Source organism: Lepisosteus platostomus, chromosome 1 (genome assembly GCF_059453375.1).
Source record: "Lepisosteus platostomus isolate fLepPlt1 chromosome 1, fLepPlt1.hap1, whole genome shotgun sequence".
In the NCBI taxonomy this organism is placed as follows: Eukaryota; Metazoa; Chordata; class Actinopteri; order Semionotiformes; family Lepisosteidae; genus Lepisosteus; species Lepisosteus platostomus.
The window spans coordinates 11,947,498-11,965,223 of NC_142611.1; the positions used below are offsets into that span (position 1 = coordinate 11,947,498).

The 17,726-nt window shown below is 37.1% G+C and overlaps 1 protein-coding gene across 5 annotated transcripts in view; it reads left to right on the plus strand.

Annotated features, from left to right (window-relative positions):
* Positions 1-920: 920 nt before the first annotated feature.
* Positions 921-17,726, plus strand: part of pax5 (paired box 5) — a 101,232-nt gene continuing 84,426 nt past the window's right edge. For 2 of the 5 annotated variants that reach the window (XM_088624403.1, XM_088624425.1), the window contains exon 1: positions 8,518-9,833. In XM_088624403.1, the coding sequence (XP_088480529.1) occupies positions 9,791-9,833 (43 nt within the window). In that variant the 5' untranslated portion in view covers positions 8,518-9,790. Of the gene's footprint in view, positions 1,570-8,517; positions 9,834-17,726 lie in introns of those variants that run through there. The other 3 variants (XM_088624419.1, XM_088624394.1, XM_088624412.1) reach the window with 3 other exon arrangements.

The window sequence follows — 17,726 nt, forward strand, 5'->3', positions numbered from 1 at the left end:
CCGTTGCAAACCACGGCGCCCTTCTTATTTTTGTAGCCTCATTCTTGCGCTGAGAGACACGCCAAAAAAAAAAACAGGACACTTTCAAAAGGCTGAAGTTACTTTCAGATCAGGATATGCGCAGACTTACAGTTTGAAAACTAGAGCAAGTAAGGGAGGTGAGCTGCTTCGGCTATGATTTTTTTTTTTTAAATGCGCCTCTTTCAGTTAAATGAATTTATAAATGCATACACTTTCTTCCTATATTTTTTATATTGGATTCTGTCATATTGGCAAAGTAATGCGCCTCGCCTTCCCCCTGTCACTCGTGTTAATGATAGATGCGAATTAATAGCTTACCTAACGACATCGATGTGGATTGTTTTTACCTAGAATAAAACCAAGCTGTCCTATTTAAATCACTATTTCGATATTTCTACTGTGTCAAATTGAATATTTGTGACACTTAAAATGTCCCATGTATACAGGGCCTTTTAGCAGAAGTATCGTATTTCGTGTGAACAAAGAGCAATAAGCCAAAATCGAACGAAGCTATCATTTGTTGTCCCTTTCAAACACAATTTACCTTTCTTTGTAGTCGGCGCTTTGATGAAGACTTTTAGAATCATCATCTTCTGGTTAGAAATTAATCCATCCCGGTTTTTTTTATTTTATTTTAGATCTTATCGTCTGCGAGATCACTAGGGTCTTCAGTTCATATGAATTGACATTTGGCATTTCCCTTTTCAAATAATAATGGTATTTTTTTAATTGGCTTCCCTATCAAATATTAAATGTATAACAAAAACGACAAATATTAAACTTTAGATTCTCTATAACACTGTATTTTTAAAAATGTTTCAACATTCATTTTCTGATACTAAATCGTAGTAAAATTAGTTGTGTTTGCCCGAAAGGTTAAGTCAGTTTTTCTTCTTAAAAAATCAATCTAAATTACGCTCATGTCTAAAAATGTACGTTGTACTGCGCTCATTGCAAACGAAAACCAACAAACACGGACGCCACTTCTTTACAGTAGACTAATCTTTCTGTATCAACTCGTAACTTTCAGACCCTGCGCTGTGACCTGATTCAGACGTGATTGTGTCGTTTTCTTACAAATGTCCCCTTTTAGGCAGGCTTACATTTTTGCCCAGTCAAATCTCGGTCGAAAAAAAAGGAGATGAAAATAAGCCTCAAAGAAAGAAAAAGTTAACTAAAGTATGATTCGGTAACAGATGTCAGACTTTGGGGATTTTGACTGTGTCTAGGGACACCTTGTGATGTTCTAGAGAACAGGACATGATCTCACATTGCGAGAAGCTCTTTAGTTCCTTAATCATTTCACGCTTCCTTCGGAGGCATTTTTTCCACCTAAAACGTTTAGTTTCAGCTCAGTGAACAGCCGCAAAAGCGCGACAGGGAGCGGAAGAGTCGAATTATTCCAACCCCGCAACTATCCAAAGCCACCGTTCAAAAAAAAAAAAAAGCCTGGAAACTTTTTTTCGCCAATATTTTCCTGTTTGCCAGCCCCGCACTTCAGGATGGAATTCGACAAAAAACAGCAATCGCACAGGAGTGGACGATCAGGTAAGAAAAGGAGCAGGTTGTCTACAGGGTGTGTAAGATGCTCACCAGTAAGCATTTACTGATAGAAGTGAGCGACTAAAAAAAAGTAGTCGTGAAGTTGAAGAGGCGATGCCACATTTTTTTTTAAATGGTGAACTTTACATTCTCTTGTTTACACAGGCCATTGATGATCGAATTTGGACAGACAATGGTTGGATTGGTTGGCCTCTGTGGTTTGGGCTACAGGCTACGGTAGAGGCTACATTTAAGATGCTTCTTAAACATTCTGCCGTTTGAAGCAATACATTGTCTTAAGAAATGTGACCGAAGTACGCAGATTTTATTTAAAAAAGGCGTGCTTCGAGGTGTAGGCAAGAAAGAATTAGTATTTGCCCCTATTTAAAACAAATAAAAGTTTTGCACAGTGTGCACAGTTACAGAGATATAGTTTTTGGTTTGGAAACATGTCGTTGGCAGGGGGGTCGGGGGGTATTTTGAGGGCACAGTGAGAAGCTCTACTGAATGTGTCTGGGGCCCTTCGGAGATTTCTTTTTGTTTTGCCAAGAAACCTCTTTACTTCTTTTGCACGTAATTTTATGTTCCCTCGAAGACTTTAAATGTTCAGGGTTGATACAAGGATCACGAATTCTTTCAGATCTTATACAGAACACACCATGGGAAAACTCAGACATCGCGAGCCGTTCCTATTTATTGGGTTGTATCGAGTCTTTTTCTGCGTTGTGTCGTACTGTTTTGCTGTCTTTTATTTTACGTTGAGTACTGATCGTCCTCGAATCTCGAACAGCGCCTCAAAGGTACAGTTTGAGATGATGCCAGACGTCGGAATGGTTGTGTTGGGGGTAAAGGAAAGCTGTAGACAGATGCAGTCTATATTTTGCCGTGGCACTTAATTTTCAGTTAATTTTCGCGTGATAAAGTGTACTGACCTTGGACGTCTCAACCTTGTTAATTCAAGAAAAATCGATGCTCGTTATTAGTTAAATCGTGTGAAGGGCTGAGCAATCGATGGACAGTTTCCGGCGCTCGACGGGAAATGTAGCAAGGAAAAAGGAAACACGAAGGATATGTTTTCCTAATACATGCTGTTATCCTAATTCTAATTGTTGTTGTTACGGTTAAATGGCGAATGGCGAGGCTGCTGTTCATATACTGAAACCCAGGGCTACGATATCGAGTGCACTCATTTTTATTTATGTATTTGTTTTCATGAGGGTCACGTGCGGTGACTTTTCAACGAATTAAACATGGTTACAGTACATCAGGATGTACAACCGTTTTTGAAATGACTGAAGTACGAAGTGTAAAATAAGCTATTTAAAAAATCCTAGGCTAAAATTGAACGGTCTGGCATTGTGATTCGGGAGTGCTTATTAAAACGACGTCCGTCTAATACATCTGGTCTTGGGGCTCTGGAAGAGTTTACTGCAAAGGTCAGGATTCCAGTCTTGGCTAGTTTACACAATCAATTAAATTTACAGCATCAAATCCACAAAAATCATAGTCAAACGTCAGTTTTGGAGGAGGTATTTTTACTGATACAATGCAAATCGTGTTACGGCTTCATTAAAAAAAAAGCATTTTCATATTTGCCTTTCCTCGTTTTTGGGTACTTCCATGGGGAAAGAATGATTTTAGATTTCCTTTTAATATATTTTAAGCCTTAGCCTGGATGGTTAAACGTAGGAGGACTTTTTCTCTAATAACAGGATCTTCAATCATTATTACAATCATATGAAAAAAGGTATCTGGGGGATGTTTGAAGGTGCCTTTTCCCCCAGCCTTAAATTGTAAATCAATTAAATTACAGATTATCAGAAAATATGTCTTTTTTGGCTCTTTATTTATCTGGATATAACTAGCATGATAGTTGTGAAGCCAGACAGCAGATATTCATTTGGATGTTGTTCTTCTGTATGTAAGGCCTGAGTATTTGCATTGAACGCTCTCCTTTTTCAGGGTCTTTAAAACAAGCAATTTTTGTTCAGAAATGAGCTGTAGCCTATCTCCATATCTCTATTTCCCTTCTTATAGGTAATTCTTTTCCCCTTCAGATTTAGGTTGGTATCTAGTCCTTACGGAGCTCAATCAACAGGTATTTTTAAAAGGTTTTACAGCTGAATAGGTCGTGGTGATTCGAAACACCCAGGCTTGTAATTAAAAGGACATTATTACGCGCCATTGAGTTGTGGGATGTGAACGCGGTATAGATCTGATTTTGAAAACGTCTTTTCGTTTGTATATAGTAAAACAACGCGCTTGTATGCCAAAGCATGCGCATGAATATATTACGATTTACTACTGTATTTATTTACACTCGACATATTTTAAGCATTTTGTTTTATTAAGGAATCTACATTCCTGATTCCTAAACCTGGGTTAGATGCACTATTGTATGGGAAAAGGTCTTTACGGCAATTTTCAAGTTTCACACTGAAAACTGTTAACACTTAGGCTTAGCTGTATGAAACGGTTACTTTATGACATATTTTAATATTAGAAATTAACATATTCACCTGAATACAGGCCTATCGTGCACGCCACACTTTCCGTTACAATGGTTTTGACTCCTGGGTTTAGCGAAAAATGTGAGAGCAGTATAAACACGCAATTAATCAAGATCTAACGTCGGAGTTCGCATATCGAAAAAATATCTACCGCCGTGAAAACTGGAATCCCGGACCAAATTAAAATAGCTCTAATCCTCTGAAATACATTTTTTACGTCTAAATGTTATCAAAATCACTCTGTGTTTATTCTGTCTTAAACTCTGTCTTTCCTGTTCCAGTAAACTGACATCACACCAGTCTATCCCACTGAAACCAAACGAAGCACTGCCAGTACGCTCTCAAATTGCAGGATGCAAATTGAACATTCCGAAGTTGCTTATGTCTCAGGTCTCAGGAATAAAAAAAACTGGAGGAAAAATCCCAAACCGACGTCAGGCGGTCTGTAGACTTATGCTGGTTCTGGGTTCTGTACCATCACAGACGTGGTTCTGATAGACATGAGCTTCTCGGTGCCTGCCAGGGTATTGAATTTAGGCCAATGCACTGAAGGCGATGCCTTTCCTTTCCGTGACCCGTGAAATAATGTATAGAATTGTTTACTCTGAGCTCTGATCTCACTGTCAGACACTCTATTGTACAACACACGTGGGATCCACACTCTCAGCGCCAGTGTTTTACAGTCATTAGAGATTTTCCAAGACGTGCATGATTACATTTTCCACTCCTTCTACTGGGGTCAAAGTAGCAAAGGCGTGAAAGCAAAGCTGTGTAGTCAAGTACAACAACAGCAGAAGCAACAACCACAACAACAACAACAACAACAATAATAATAAAATAATAATAATAATAAAAATAACAATAAAAATATTATTATTACACTCTATGCATTTTGGGCATGAAATATATAAATATGAATGAAAATACAATCTGAATTACATACAATGTGTAATATTATTAAAGTGTTGCAGTGCTTTTGCACACACCAAAAGAGCTACATGGGCCATCAGTATATTAGACTTGCTTTTCATTTAGCCAATGGAAGTCAAATACTTTTTATATTTTTATCTTCAAACGTCGGGCTTGGTTTCCAAGCCTCGTCTCCAAGTCGGGGGAGATATTTTTTTAGGTATTTAAAAAAATAATTTCAGCTAAAGAGATATGCGTTTCTCATTATGTTTACAGTCAGTGGGCGTGTAATAAAAACTTGCCGAAGTGTTTACATGCGTTAATAATTTTTCAGGGCCCTAACCACAATTCGAAGGCTAACCGAATAGAATTGGTTTTCTTTAAACGTCTCTAAAATTATTGAGGTATCGAAATTATAACTCGCGCTTTGAAAAAAAAAACAGAGAAGGCCAGAACTCCGGAATCGGCTTCAGAGATTGTAGCCCTTACATTATGGTTTTGGTTAATTGAGAGATCCCATACCCGCCGAAAATCTAAATGAATTCTGAAAGTTTTAAGCTTAAAATGCTTTAGTATCTCATTAATTCCCCTCCTACAACAATGTAACATTTTTACAAGTATCAAACGCGTGTGTGCTGTAAATATGAGATTATGAGAGAACGGAACCATATAATTTCTGAAAGGGAATTGATTCCTGTATTTACAACTAAATAAATAATATTGAATTGGCAAATTCGCATGTCTATGGAAACCATATTTTCTCTTGCTCTTGCCCTGTGCGCCTTTTTCATGAAAGCGTGCTGTGAAGGAATGTAAATCACAGTACTATCACTCCTAAAATGCTGCTACTGGTACGATAATACCACTACAGCTTTACTAATGCTAATGCCAATAGTACTACTATTAATAAGAAGACTTTCGTACCCTTGTACACGTGCCTGTCAAGTATGTCTAAAAATGGCTACTAGTCTTAAATCCTTTCAGAGACAAAAAAGTGCAGTGTTGGTTTTCTGTTAATAGTGCGCGTTGTTGCCGGCACTACTAATAACAAACTGTGATCTTCTGATGGAAGGGATTTTGTGACCGTTTTCTCTTTATAATTACAATACATAAACAACGGAAGGAGAGCAAATTTCAGTGTATCAGTGGTCCCGAATTATTGTGATTAGTTTTCAAACTCTGGAAGTCTTGAGTTGAGCTGAGGTTCAATTTCACTTTAATTCGAAAGCGGTAAAGGCAGATTCGTTTTACGATTTTAAAATCACGTCTATATTTAAACGATGTGTGAAACTTTACCTAAGAGTTCTTTTAACAAAAAAAAAACCCGAAAGTGGCAATGAAATAAGGTAGGGTACACGCATTTTAAAATAAAAAATACAGAAATATATGAACCCTACTCCATAAATACTACTCTCGCAATAAAAAGAATGATGGTTTTTCGGTCCCTGGGTGGATGATTGCTGTTGACGCCCCCTAGTGGTGTCTTTGTTTGAAAATTTATACATGAGGGCTATACAGCACCTCTGGTGATCGGTGGAAGAGGAACACTAGACAGAAGATAGCTAAGAGTCGCCCGGAAGAACAAAAAATGTTTAAACTGTAAAAGGAGGAAATATAATGAATAAACTAAATGCTTTCTATATCGATCAACTTTTAAGTATCATCATTGCAGTGTTTACATGCAACATTTCTGTCCTTTGTTTGAAATTTGAGGACACTTCACATCAGGATATCCCTATAGCTGCCTTTTCTTATACTTTCTGTAGTAACATCCAAAACGTTATTTTTTTTTTGGACGGCTTGATAGTTGTCGCAGCAGTACTGTTAACGAAACCTATTTCAGTTGCGCAGTTAGGGCTTTGACAATGTTCACAAGACGGCTTCGAACAATTGCTTTTCTGACGGAGCTCTGAAACCTAGTCAAAGAAATATTTCAGACCCCGAAATGGACCGTACGTATGTGCTCACAGAAGACTATTGCTTATTTAAAGCGAAATTAAAAATATCGAAGCGTCACTTTTGAACCTCTTTAAAGAGTGTGGCAGTGCGGAACAGTGCGAAATGTACGCTTCTATGATAAAAGTGAAGAAAAAAACACACATTTCAGCATTATACTTCAGTATATATGAATAATTATAGCCCACATTTTAAAAAATGTCTTAAAACATTTCAAAGTGGAAATTTAAATGTTAAACCATGTGTTAATTGTTTCGTTTCTAATTGATCGTTTTGCCTATTGCATTCCAGCGTCGATAACCAAGATATTAAAACGCTAAAAGCTTATCTGCAAAAAATTCAGAACACAGACAGATTTCTATTTTGTTTTTTTGTGTGCAATAATCATTAGAGCAGTCTACTGCTCCTTCGCGAAACACATCTTCCACATTTGCACAACATCGTGTTGGCCTTTAGTAGAGCCTTTAGACTTGACTCATTCAGAAAAACCAACATAGTCTGATCTTTGCATGAAGTCGTAATTAATCCTAAAATAATGAGCGACTGTCATTTTGATATAGTCTGCATCACCCTTAAGTTGCACATTTTTGTACCATTTTTGGACAAAGATCTTAAATGACCAAATACAAAATCTGGATTTTGAAGTAGCTTACACCAAACAGCAGACCCAATATTCTCTCTTTCTTAAACATGAAATGCACTAAACAGTTGTCTTGTCTTTCCAGGAGCTCCTCTGTGTATGTGTGTTTAAAACGGAGAATATGAGAGACATTCCAATGGCTTTTAGATTGTATTAGACTTAAAAATGGCTTTAAATTTAAATATTTTTCAACACGTTGGGTGGTTTCCCGGGGATAATGTGATAATGTTAATTAATTCTTCCACCTTTTAATTTCCCTCCTGTATTATTATCATCATCGTGGCGGCAGCTGCCTGCTGTTGAGGTATCACTATTTGAAGTGCTAAATCGTAACAATAATCAGTAGGAAACAAACGATATGCCCAGCTTCTTCGATCGCCTTTTCTTCCTGTATAATATTTTCATCGACGGTTATTTCTTTTTTCACATTTAATGGTCTATTATAACAGATCGTCACACTCAAAAGGCAGTTACACTTCTTTTTAAACACCCTCTCGTTTGCTTTAATTCATAATGAATTGACTTCATATTTAATAATATGCTTTTAATGAACACTTTAATGTATGCACGTAATGAATGAAGCATTAACGGAAGGCTGCCATCCTAGATTTTCGCTTTGACAATCGAAATTAAAAAATGTGATAATTTACTCCAACCACGGTGCTCTCCTGAAACGTTCCATTTGTCAATGGGCGATTCAGGCAACTAAGCCTCGCCCACCAGGGCGACGCTCACCAATCCGCTGCGACCCCGCCTCAGCGGAGCACAGCTTGCAGCCCATTGGCTGCAGCTGGAAAGCGCCTCTTTCTGATTGGCGTTCCAGCTGTAATTGACAGGTTGTTCGAGGCGGAATCCTTGGTTTCGAGGCTGAGCCTAAGGCGCTGTCCACATGAGAACGGGTTCTGAAACTGCCTTTCTGCACTATGGATGTGGCATAGCCCGAAGGCACAACCAGATACCAACTCCTTGCGCTTGTTTTTCATCGCGGGAATCAGCTATTTTTTTTTTTACATGAAGAACAATAAATCTCGCATTTTTCCGGTCTCCCCAAGGCTGCCGTGGAGCATTCCTGAAGAACTGAGCTGCATGCTCTCTTTTCTGTGGAATATTTTCATTTTAGGAAACTGTAAAGCTGATGAAACTTAACCCGTGTTTTTTTTTTTGGTGGACTGGAAATCAATCTACGAAATAAGGGGATGCCCCAGCTTGGATTTTTAAAAAATATCATCTGATATTTATTTTTGTTGACTTCTCTAAGTCTAATATTCACTTGCTTGAACCATTCAATGCTTTTGTGGAAACAATATGCGTAATGGAGCTTGAATACTTTTAAAAAAAAGACTGAAAGGAGACTTTTCATATCACCGAATAAGAACATATCGGGATATATTTCTCAGCTTTTCTACACATTAAACGGATTGTTAATTCTGGCTTTAATAAACATTAACATGGAAATGGCTGTCCTATGATGGTTAACAACGAAAGCTCGACAGGAGTAGTTTTCAGTTTGCTTTTAAAAGACTGATCGTGATTGTTCGGCTCCTCCATTCACTATTTGCAGGTCGACGGATCTGAGCACGGCCAAGCAGGCAGACGGGCTACAACTGAGCTCACAAGGAGAGTAGGATCGCTAGTCTAGTTGTGAGATTTGCACTTTTATTTAAGGTGTCACTACAAGTTGTCAATCGATAGATCAATCAATCAATCAATCAATCAATCAATCAATCGGCCGGTCCATTATTAAACTTGTCTATGGAATTTCCACCGTTTCTAACGGCCACATTCGGACAATAGTCCACACGACCACAGACAATTTCGGGTCGGTTCTGTACAGAAAAGCGCCTTTTAAATCAAAGAATATCGCTGTCACTGCGATGATACTTTTAAATTGTTCGTTTTTCAGATTTCACCATTTTTGTTGTATGCATTCTTGGTAGCCTGATTTTTTTTTTTTTAAACTTAAGTCTGAATACCAAAGGCAAGTTTGAAATAATTTCACTGGTTTGGGACCTTAAGTGACCCACAGGAAACGAGAAGCTTGTCTGCGTTCCCCTTTTTTTTCTTGCCTCCTGTCTTTCCTCTCTTTCCTCCCGTTTCTCAGTCTCATTTTTGTACAAGGCACTCGGAGAGTAAAAAAATCTCTACAAGAAGGTTGCGGGAAGGAGTTTATATCGCATCTTAAGGGTTGCTATCCAAGCAAAAGACTTCTCCGATGGAAATACACTGTAAGCACGACCCGTTTGCAGCAATGCATAGTAAGTAGGTTGCTTCTTCTTTCAAGGGGAATTCGGAATAGTTTTCTCGCGTCTCCAGCTCCAAGTTCAAATGTATTTAAAGTGTGCTGGTTTGTGACAGGAGCTTGCCTTCCTCGGAAGCTCTGGGCACCATCAGTGAGCCAGCGAGTACAACAAAGCAACAATGAACTTGACCTCGTTTGTAACAAACAGGGTGCAAGGTTAACATTTCCTGACACGCAACCAGCTCCGCAATCTTACATTTATGCTGTATATATATGTATGCACGAGCACGTATCTTAATGAGATATTAAACGTATCTTATGTACTAAAAACAAATTGTGTGCGGTAACAGCCTTTTCTAATTGGCATTCATCATGCTTTATCGATTGTTAGGCAGAATTATATTGTATTAACCCTAGCCATTTCTACTTTTATCATTAAAGTAAAAGACAGCAATCAATCTAATTGTGTTTTGTTCACGTAAGTACGCGAGTTCTTGATTTGAGACAAGGTTTGCGGTGTAATTTGCACATTAGGAATCTCCTAATCCTGAAAACGGTAAATGCCAAAGAATTATTAAGAGGCCTGTCAGTTGAAGCAAATGTTCGGATATTTCTGAAAATAGCTGGCTGTAAAATTTTATATGTATAAAACAAAAACTATGCACACATACTCTTGCAATTGCACTACTGTCAGCGTACATACATGTTCTGTTAATGCCAGTGAGCTACACAAAATCACACTCTTTACAGCACAGGGTTTTTAGTTAACACTGTTTGCGTGTAAAATGTGTTTCCCGAGATTTGATGTGCTTGAGAGAGTTTGAGAAGATTTGTCCATTCACACGGTGTTATGTGAAATGACATCTCCTCTCACGGTGAGTTAAACGCTGGATTAGACATACAGATTTCAAAAAGCTAGAACTAATCACATTTCCTTTTAAGTTCAGCCTTTTCAAATATCAAAGCGCCGATTTAAAGTCATAACACACAGGTTACAATATATGAACCTCCAAGGAAACAGATTTTAGAACAAAAGTAGGAACTCAAAGGCTTAAAACAAATCAAGAAAAATAAAAGCGACGTACACGGATAAGAAAAGATCAACAACCATTAGTAACAAATTATTCGAGTTACTCTCTTACTATTAAAATTAAGGATTTATTCTTAAATAAGAGGTGAAATTAATAGTTCTGTTTTGGGTTGGTTATTTTTGTATTGCACGCATTTAATTCAATGATGATGTATGCAAATGCATCTTTAGCTGTACAGGAGGAATTTCAGACCCTGTGAATTACAGAAATAGAGCGTACTTGCTGTATTATACCGAATAACTTCAATTTTAAAGAAAAGGTCGAAGACATTTAAAATAATTGTTTGCTTGTGCAATCCATCAGAATAACATCTATCATTTATGTCTCGTAATTTATAGACTATTACTGTTTCAGATTTTAGTGAAGCAAGTAAAATAAAGATTTCGGGTTAATTAAAGATTAAAAACAACTAGTCTGCAATCTTGCTTAAACAATCAGTTTAAAAGGTGTCATGTTGTAAACATGTTGTGTAAGGTATAACATATATTTATGATATAAGAACCCAGAATTAGATGCTCATACTGTAGTTCTTGGTGCTCTCGCTTTCAATGTAGTATTGTTATATGATCTCTGAATTATTTTATTTTTGTACATGGAGGAAATATTGTTTAAATGCTCAGCGTCAATTACAGTATTTACTAAAAGGAGAACATTTCGTTTATGAACACATGAAAATCACGTCGATGTGAAACAAAGTTTTACATTTGTCATATATGTGTCTTTTTAGTGCCGTTTGACTGATCTTATAAGTTATCAATGTAAGCCAGTGGAACAGTCAGGACTAAACAAATGCAACATTTCTGACCTTTCTTCGGTTTTTAACCCACTGGCCCTTTAATAAGGAGAAGTCATTTTCCCAAGCGCTTTAGTCGATTTCTACTTTAATGTTTACCTGTGAAGTCGTGGGAATTGTGGTGGTCTGGCAAGCACTGTGGAACCTGCACTCCAAAACAGATGGGGACTACTGTTCTGTTCTTAGTACATAATGTTTCGAAATATCATCACTGCGCTGCTTTGTCTTAAAGGCGCAGAAAGCACATAGTTACAAACACCAAAAGCACCACCAGGAAACAGTTAAATGTTTTCTTTTCTAGCGTTTGGTCTAGTATAGTAAAAACACCATTCAGATTCTGAAGCCTTGGTTGTTTTTCTTTGTACAATGTTGTCTTGTTATTTGTTATAAGCATGGCTGTTATTATTGGTTTTGGGCCAGCGATTTGGGCACTTGCAGTCAAACCGACAAGAACCATTCTCAGTTTATCGTCAATGAACAAATTCTCACTTTGTCTTTTCATAGGACATTTTAATTTTACCTCAGCGTAGCCCACCTTATATACATTTAATATTTTGTGTGATTTTCCAGTGCGAATTTCCCGTTTTTCTGTCTTATTAACCATACTGTAATTACAACAAAAAGGAGTTTGATGAAATTTAACTTACAAATCCACGGAATCGTTTTGTACATTCCTCACGTCTAAAAAAGCACTAAAGTACAAACTTGAGCCAGTAGAACTACATAAAACCTGGCAATAACTAATAAAAATGGTTAGACTACCTTTGACTTATACTTAAAAAAAAACCCGTAACCGTTGAATAATTCAATTTGTAAACTGTCGTTCGGTGAAAGTGTATTCCAAATTACATTTGTCTTGTAGACGATTATTAATTATACAACTGAAACTTAAAATTAATAATTATTTGTGTCATTTTAATAATTATCCGTATTAGCCGTATTATCAACAATAATGACTTCACATTTTAAAAATAATTTGGATAAGTAAACAACCCACTCTATGTTACTTTTAACATTTCTTAATAACATACATTTTTAAATAACCGAAGTTGTGCAATTGTGTTTTAATCATTTCTCCCATTGAGATTTGTTTTGGAAAAAAAGACATGTTGCAGTTTAAAACGCAGTCACTGTATTTTATAACCACAGTCCATCATGTGTGACACATACGTAATCTTTATCTAGTGTATTCATGAATTTCGTTCGTAAGAAAATCGATTGGACCAGGCTGTGGTCTGTGGCGTTTATATATTCAATGCAAGGAATACTTTAAAATTGTACAGGATGAGGAGGCGAGCTGTGTCAAGTTGGCGGGTTATAAAGAAACAAGTACAGATTAATTCCACTCTGAACAGTAGAAAGAGGGGACCAAGCGTTTCGCCTTCGTCGCCTTCTTTAGAAGGAGCCTTTTTGATTAGGTAATAAATATCGCCTTTGTTACTTAGCGATGTTTTATATTCTACTTATTGATAAGGAAGCCAGTCTTTAGATACATTAACAAATATCAGCCGTAAAACTTCCTCCACGAAGACGTACGTAAAGCCAACACGATCACTTTATGGACAGAAGATGAGACCTTTTTGTAATTTGGATTTGAGTGAAATTGTATCGTCTTTATTTTCCAATGAGTATCCAAATAACTCAAAGGCACCGCGCTTGGAAAAGTAGCTCGCAGTCCTCAATCGAGCACAATCCTGCTCAAGCACTGCCGACATAGTGATCTGCGTGTTCAAGACTTGCATACCGTGTACTTGCATCGGGTGACGCTTAACACATTACTCGGCGACATCCTTAAACCTTAAACAAGTTTCTTCTTGTCAAAAGCTCCGCTATTCCGCTGGTTGTATGGCGAGGACCGTATAAGTACATGTATCTGTAAATAGCTTATGGAAACTATCTGCTATCGCCTGCGTGAGCTGTTTGCTTTAATCGTTCACGATCCGATGGCATGGATGTTAAGTAGAGTCAGCAATTACGCAATTATCAAATGCTATTAGCTTAATAACCGTTGGTATTCATTAGACTCACTTTATCACAATCAGCTTTAAAATAATTTAATAGTAAGTTATTTTACCGCCTACACAAACCCGTAATTAAGGCCTCGACTTATGTACGCAAGCAAAGGCAATGGTATGGAAAATTAAAAGAAGAGGCTACACTGTCAATAGTTAGTGGACTAGTATAAGGGTCTGATAAGACGTCTTCACATTTACATTACATTTAATATTTTTTGTTCGGCCTCCATGAGTGTATGGATCTCATATACATATCCAGCAACACACCACACCTTGGGTTGAAACTGTAATATATATATATATCAATTCAAACCAAAATTTCCTCAAAGATTCTTCAGTGGGATTTCTTAAAACCTTTCTCTAGTACACATAAATGCGGCAAATACTGTGTTGTTTCAGATCCATATTGAAATTAAAAGCAATAGACCAAGAAACCAAAAGATCTCTGAAACTGCAACTCACAAATCTACAGTATCTACAGGAAATGTGTGTGTAAAACATGTTTACACTTACTTATGCAGTATGTACATTTGTATATTTGTTTTCAAATATTATACACTGTGACAGCGGGTGAGGAAATGTAGTGCTTGTGATAAATAAAATTATTTTACATGGAAATAAAAACAAAAGCTGAAGTGTTTGGAGGATTTAGTCCTCCATCATGGATGTAGAAACTATCAAGAGTACTAGTGCTTCAAACAAATGCTTAACACATATTAATTGAGAGCTTGTAGCAAGAAGGCAAATAAACAGAGGCCTTACTACCTGTGCAACTTTCCTGACAAATTCACTTTCCACACACTCGCTGGTTTTGAAAATAGACTGAAGTAGTGCAGAGGAAATAAGCACATTTGTGTACATTAACAGCAAATACGCATTGATAATCCTGCCAAAGAAGCACAGCTATTATTATGTGGCTGAAATGTCAGAATTTCTAAAGTTAAGGTCTGATTTACCTACATACTGTACCTGATTTTAAGTCAGCTTCAGTTCTCTTTATAGGTGTGAAGGTGTACATACACAGCAAGACTGCTTGTGTAGGACTAATCAAAACTGTCATAATACACTTTTGCCTTCTGGAGACAGGGTCAAGTAAGACCTAGTGGTATTCCTTTTTCATGGCGATGATAGCTGTAATCTGTAATCAAAATCTGTAATCTACAAAGCAAAACCCCCCGTGCCATGTTTTAATTGATTTAATGAAAAACCAAACATCAACAGCAACAAACGATGACTGAAATTAGCAATATAAAATCAAACTTGAATTTGAAACTGCACATATCATATCATTGCTGTATATAAGTGCTGTACATTTCCGATTTCTCCATTTCGAAGTCTTTTACAAAGCAACAGAAATTCAGCAACAGCACATTTAGGTGAAATTTGTCCTACAAATGAGGTAATACCAGTATTAGGGAATTGTATTAATTTGTGTGTAAAAATGATGGACTTGTAATGTGGAGATTGAAGATACACATTTTTGATGGTACATGTGCTATACAAAGGAAGATGATGTAGAGCTGAAGTATGGGGAAGAGCACTTTTCTCAAGTTTGTGGATTTCTATATACAGATTTCTTTTAATCCATAAACAGGAATTCAAGGATGAAACACAATATCATATTCTTCACATGAGTTTCTTATTGTGTCAGGATCTGTCAACAGTGTTTCTAGAAGTGTGATGATTCAGATCATTGGAAAAGCTTTGGCTTAGAAAATGCAACCTTTCCTTATTGATTAGATATACTTCATTTGGCAAAAAATGTCAAGGAGAGTAGTTTTATGGGCTTCGCGGGATTGATCAGCTATCTTTATGACTATCGGCGAGTAGATGCATTGTTATTTTTCTTTCCCTTGGTAATATAATTGGACGTTGGATTATTTCAAAATGCTTTTTCCCCTCTGTACGGTGACTGGCGCATTAGGAGAAACTATCTTTGCGAGCTACTGCTCCATTGAAAGAAGCCTTTTTTTTTCCCCAGACTGAAACGATGAAGATGAAAAAAGTGCACATCTTCAAAAACCTTTACATTTCTTTTACAAATTAAGTAAATATGGGATAATATAGGCTAGGCTTTCTATCGCCAGCTAAAAAGGGGGCATTCTGATGATAAAATGATTTTTTTCCTAAAGCAAATACAAAATGTGAACCACAGATAGAAGGTATATTTGGAGATAGGAAAATCAGAGAGATTCTGCTGAAAATCCCTAGGGCTGCCAGGCTGTGTTTAAAAACCATTAACCCCAAAGCTAAGATTACACTTTCCCCCCTGTTTTTTAAGGAAGCAATCAATATGTTAATATCTCAAAATAACTGGATTAACTTTTTTTCCTGTGTCCGTGTTCATCGTTTCTTTCTGGAGCTGTAGCATTGGCAGTTCATTTTTACGATGTCTAATCGGGACTGTTTTGTCTGAACATAATAAAATGTATTTGTGTTCATAGATATGGCATTAAGCACACGCAGATGAGTGTCTTTCTCCTCTGCTGTGAAACTACAGCCCAACAAAGAGAAGATAGCCTGCCTGCAGACAGGGTCTGCTGGCTCAGAGTGTGTTGAAGTTTGAGGGAAGGCTGCAGGTGTAAAAAAAAGTCTGAGGTCTGAGGCGGAGGGTTAATTTGGGAGGCTGATAACCTGTGAGGTCAGTGGGTGTCTGCTTTCATTTATTGTTTTTTTAAATCGATGCTGATGGTTTCTTTTTTTACCTTCAGAAGTATCTTGTTTTGCAAAGAAAACAGAGACGGCTTCGAGGAAATCCCAGACTCCTTTCAATCCCCAAAACCAGTAGTTTTTGTTGTTGCTTGCACTCTCCTAAAGAGAAACCAAAAAGAAAGGTCACAGAAGTAAATAAGACCATAAGGCCATAGCCTTGCGATTGAATGTATCTCCTTTAGCATAGTCCTAGATTTGCTGCCAAAAGTATTTATTTTTGTCCTTAAGAAAAATGTGTTCCCAGACTTAAATGACCCTCTTTCTTCCCACACCCCCTTCTCTGTCTCTTTTTTCCTTATGAACTAGGTGGCTCATGGTCAAAAAGCCTTTACTGTATATTTCTGGCCTTTTTTTCTCATACGACAATATGTTACCATCGGTGTTACTTTCATGCCCCTCATGCAAGGTTTATCTCCCATACCCATTTTCCAGCTGCTTTTTGTTAAACATTATGTATTAAGGGCATCGTGTTGAACATAACAGATAGGAAAGAAGTTGTAGAATGGGAACTACACGAGATTCGCCACTAGGGGCAGTCATCCGAGTTGTTTGCCTCGCTAGTGCTCAGTATATAGGGCTGTACAACACAAGACATTTCCCCAGAAATCATCATCTCTACCACTTTAGAATACTATAAAACAGTAGACGTCTACTGAGTGGATGTGGGATAGATAAGCATGGGGGAATATCCTGTTCTTGGGGAAGCTCTCTTATTTGTTTGTCCTGTAAGTTGTTTTCATTTCTAATAGAATCAGTTTAGTACATCTGAATAAGAGCCACTGATGTTTTTGTTAGGGTTTTCTGGAGAACCAGGATAGCCTTGGTTATTGGTAGCCTCTAAAACTTATGATCAGCACTGGTTTACATTGTGGGTAAATATCAGCTTTTCTATCCCTGTCACAATTTAGAGCCTGTAAAATACTGTGACCTGTATATTTACCAGAAAGTCATCAACATAGATGTGATTTTATGTGTTGTGTAAACAGAGAACAAGATTCTGTGAGATCAGTCTTGACCATTTTATTCTGAATGTTCAAGACAGGCTCCAAAAGATATGTCAAAGAAATCACAGCCGACATTTCCTCGGTGTTTAATTTAAATGTTCCAGATGTCAAAGATCCTGGATTTGGGTTAGCTGGTTCAATACACAAGCCTATATTCTGTATTTACATGTTTATGTGGGTACTGTATATGAACTATAATATATTTACAGTTAAAGGCAGTTGGAGAAAATATTTTAAAAGGTTATTCATTGCAATACAAATTATTTGTGTAGAGGATTCCTTTTTAAAACTAAC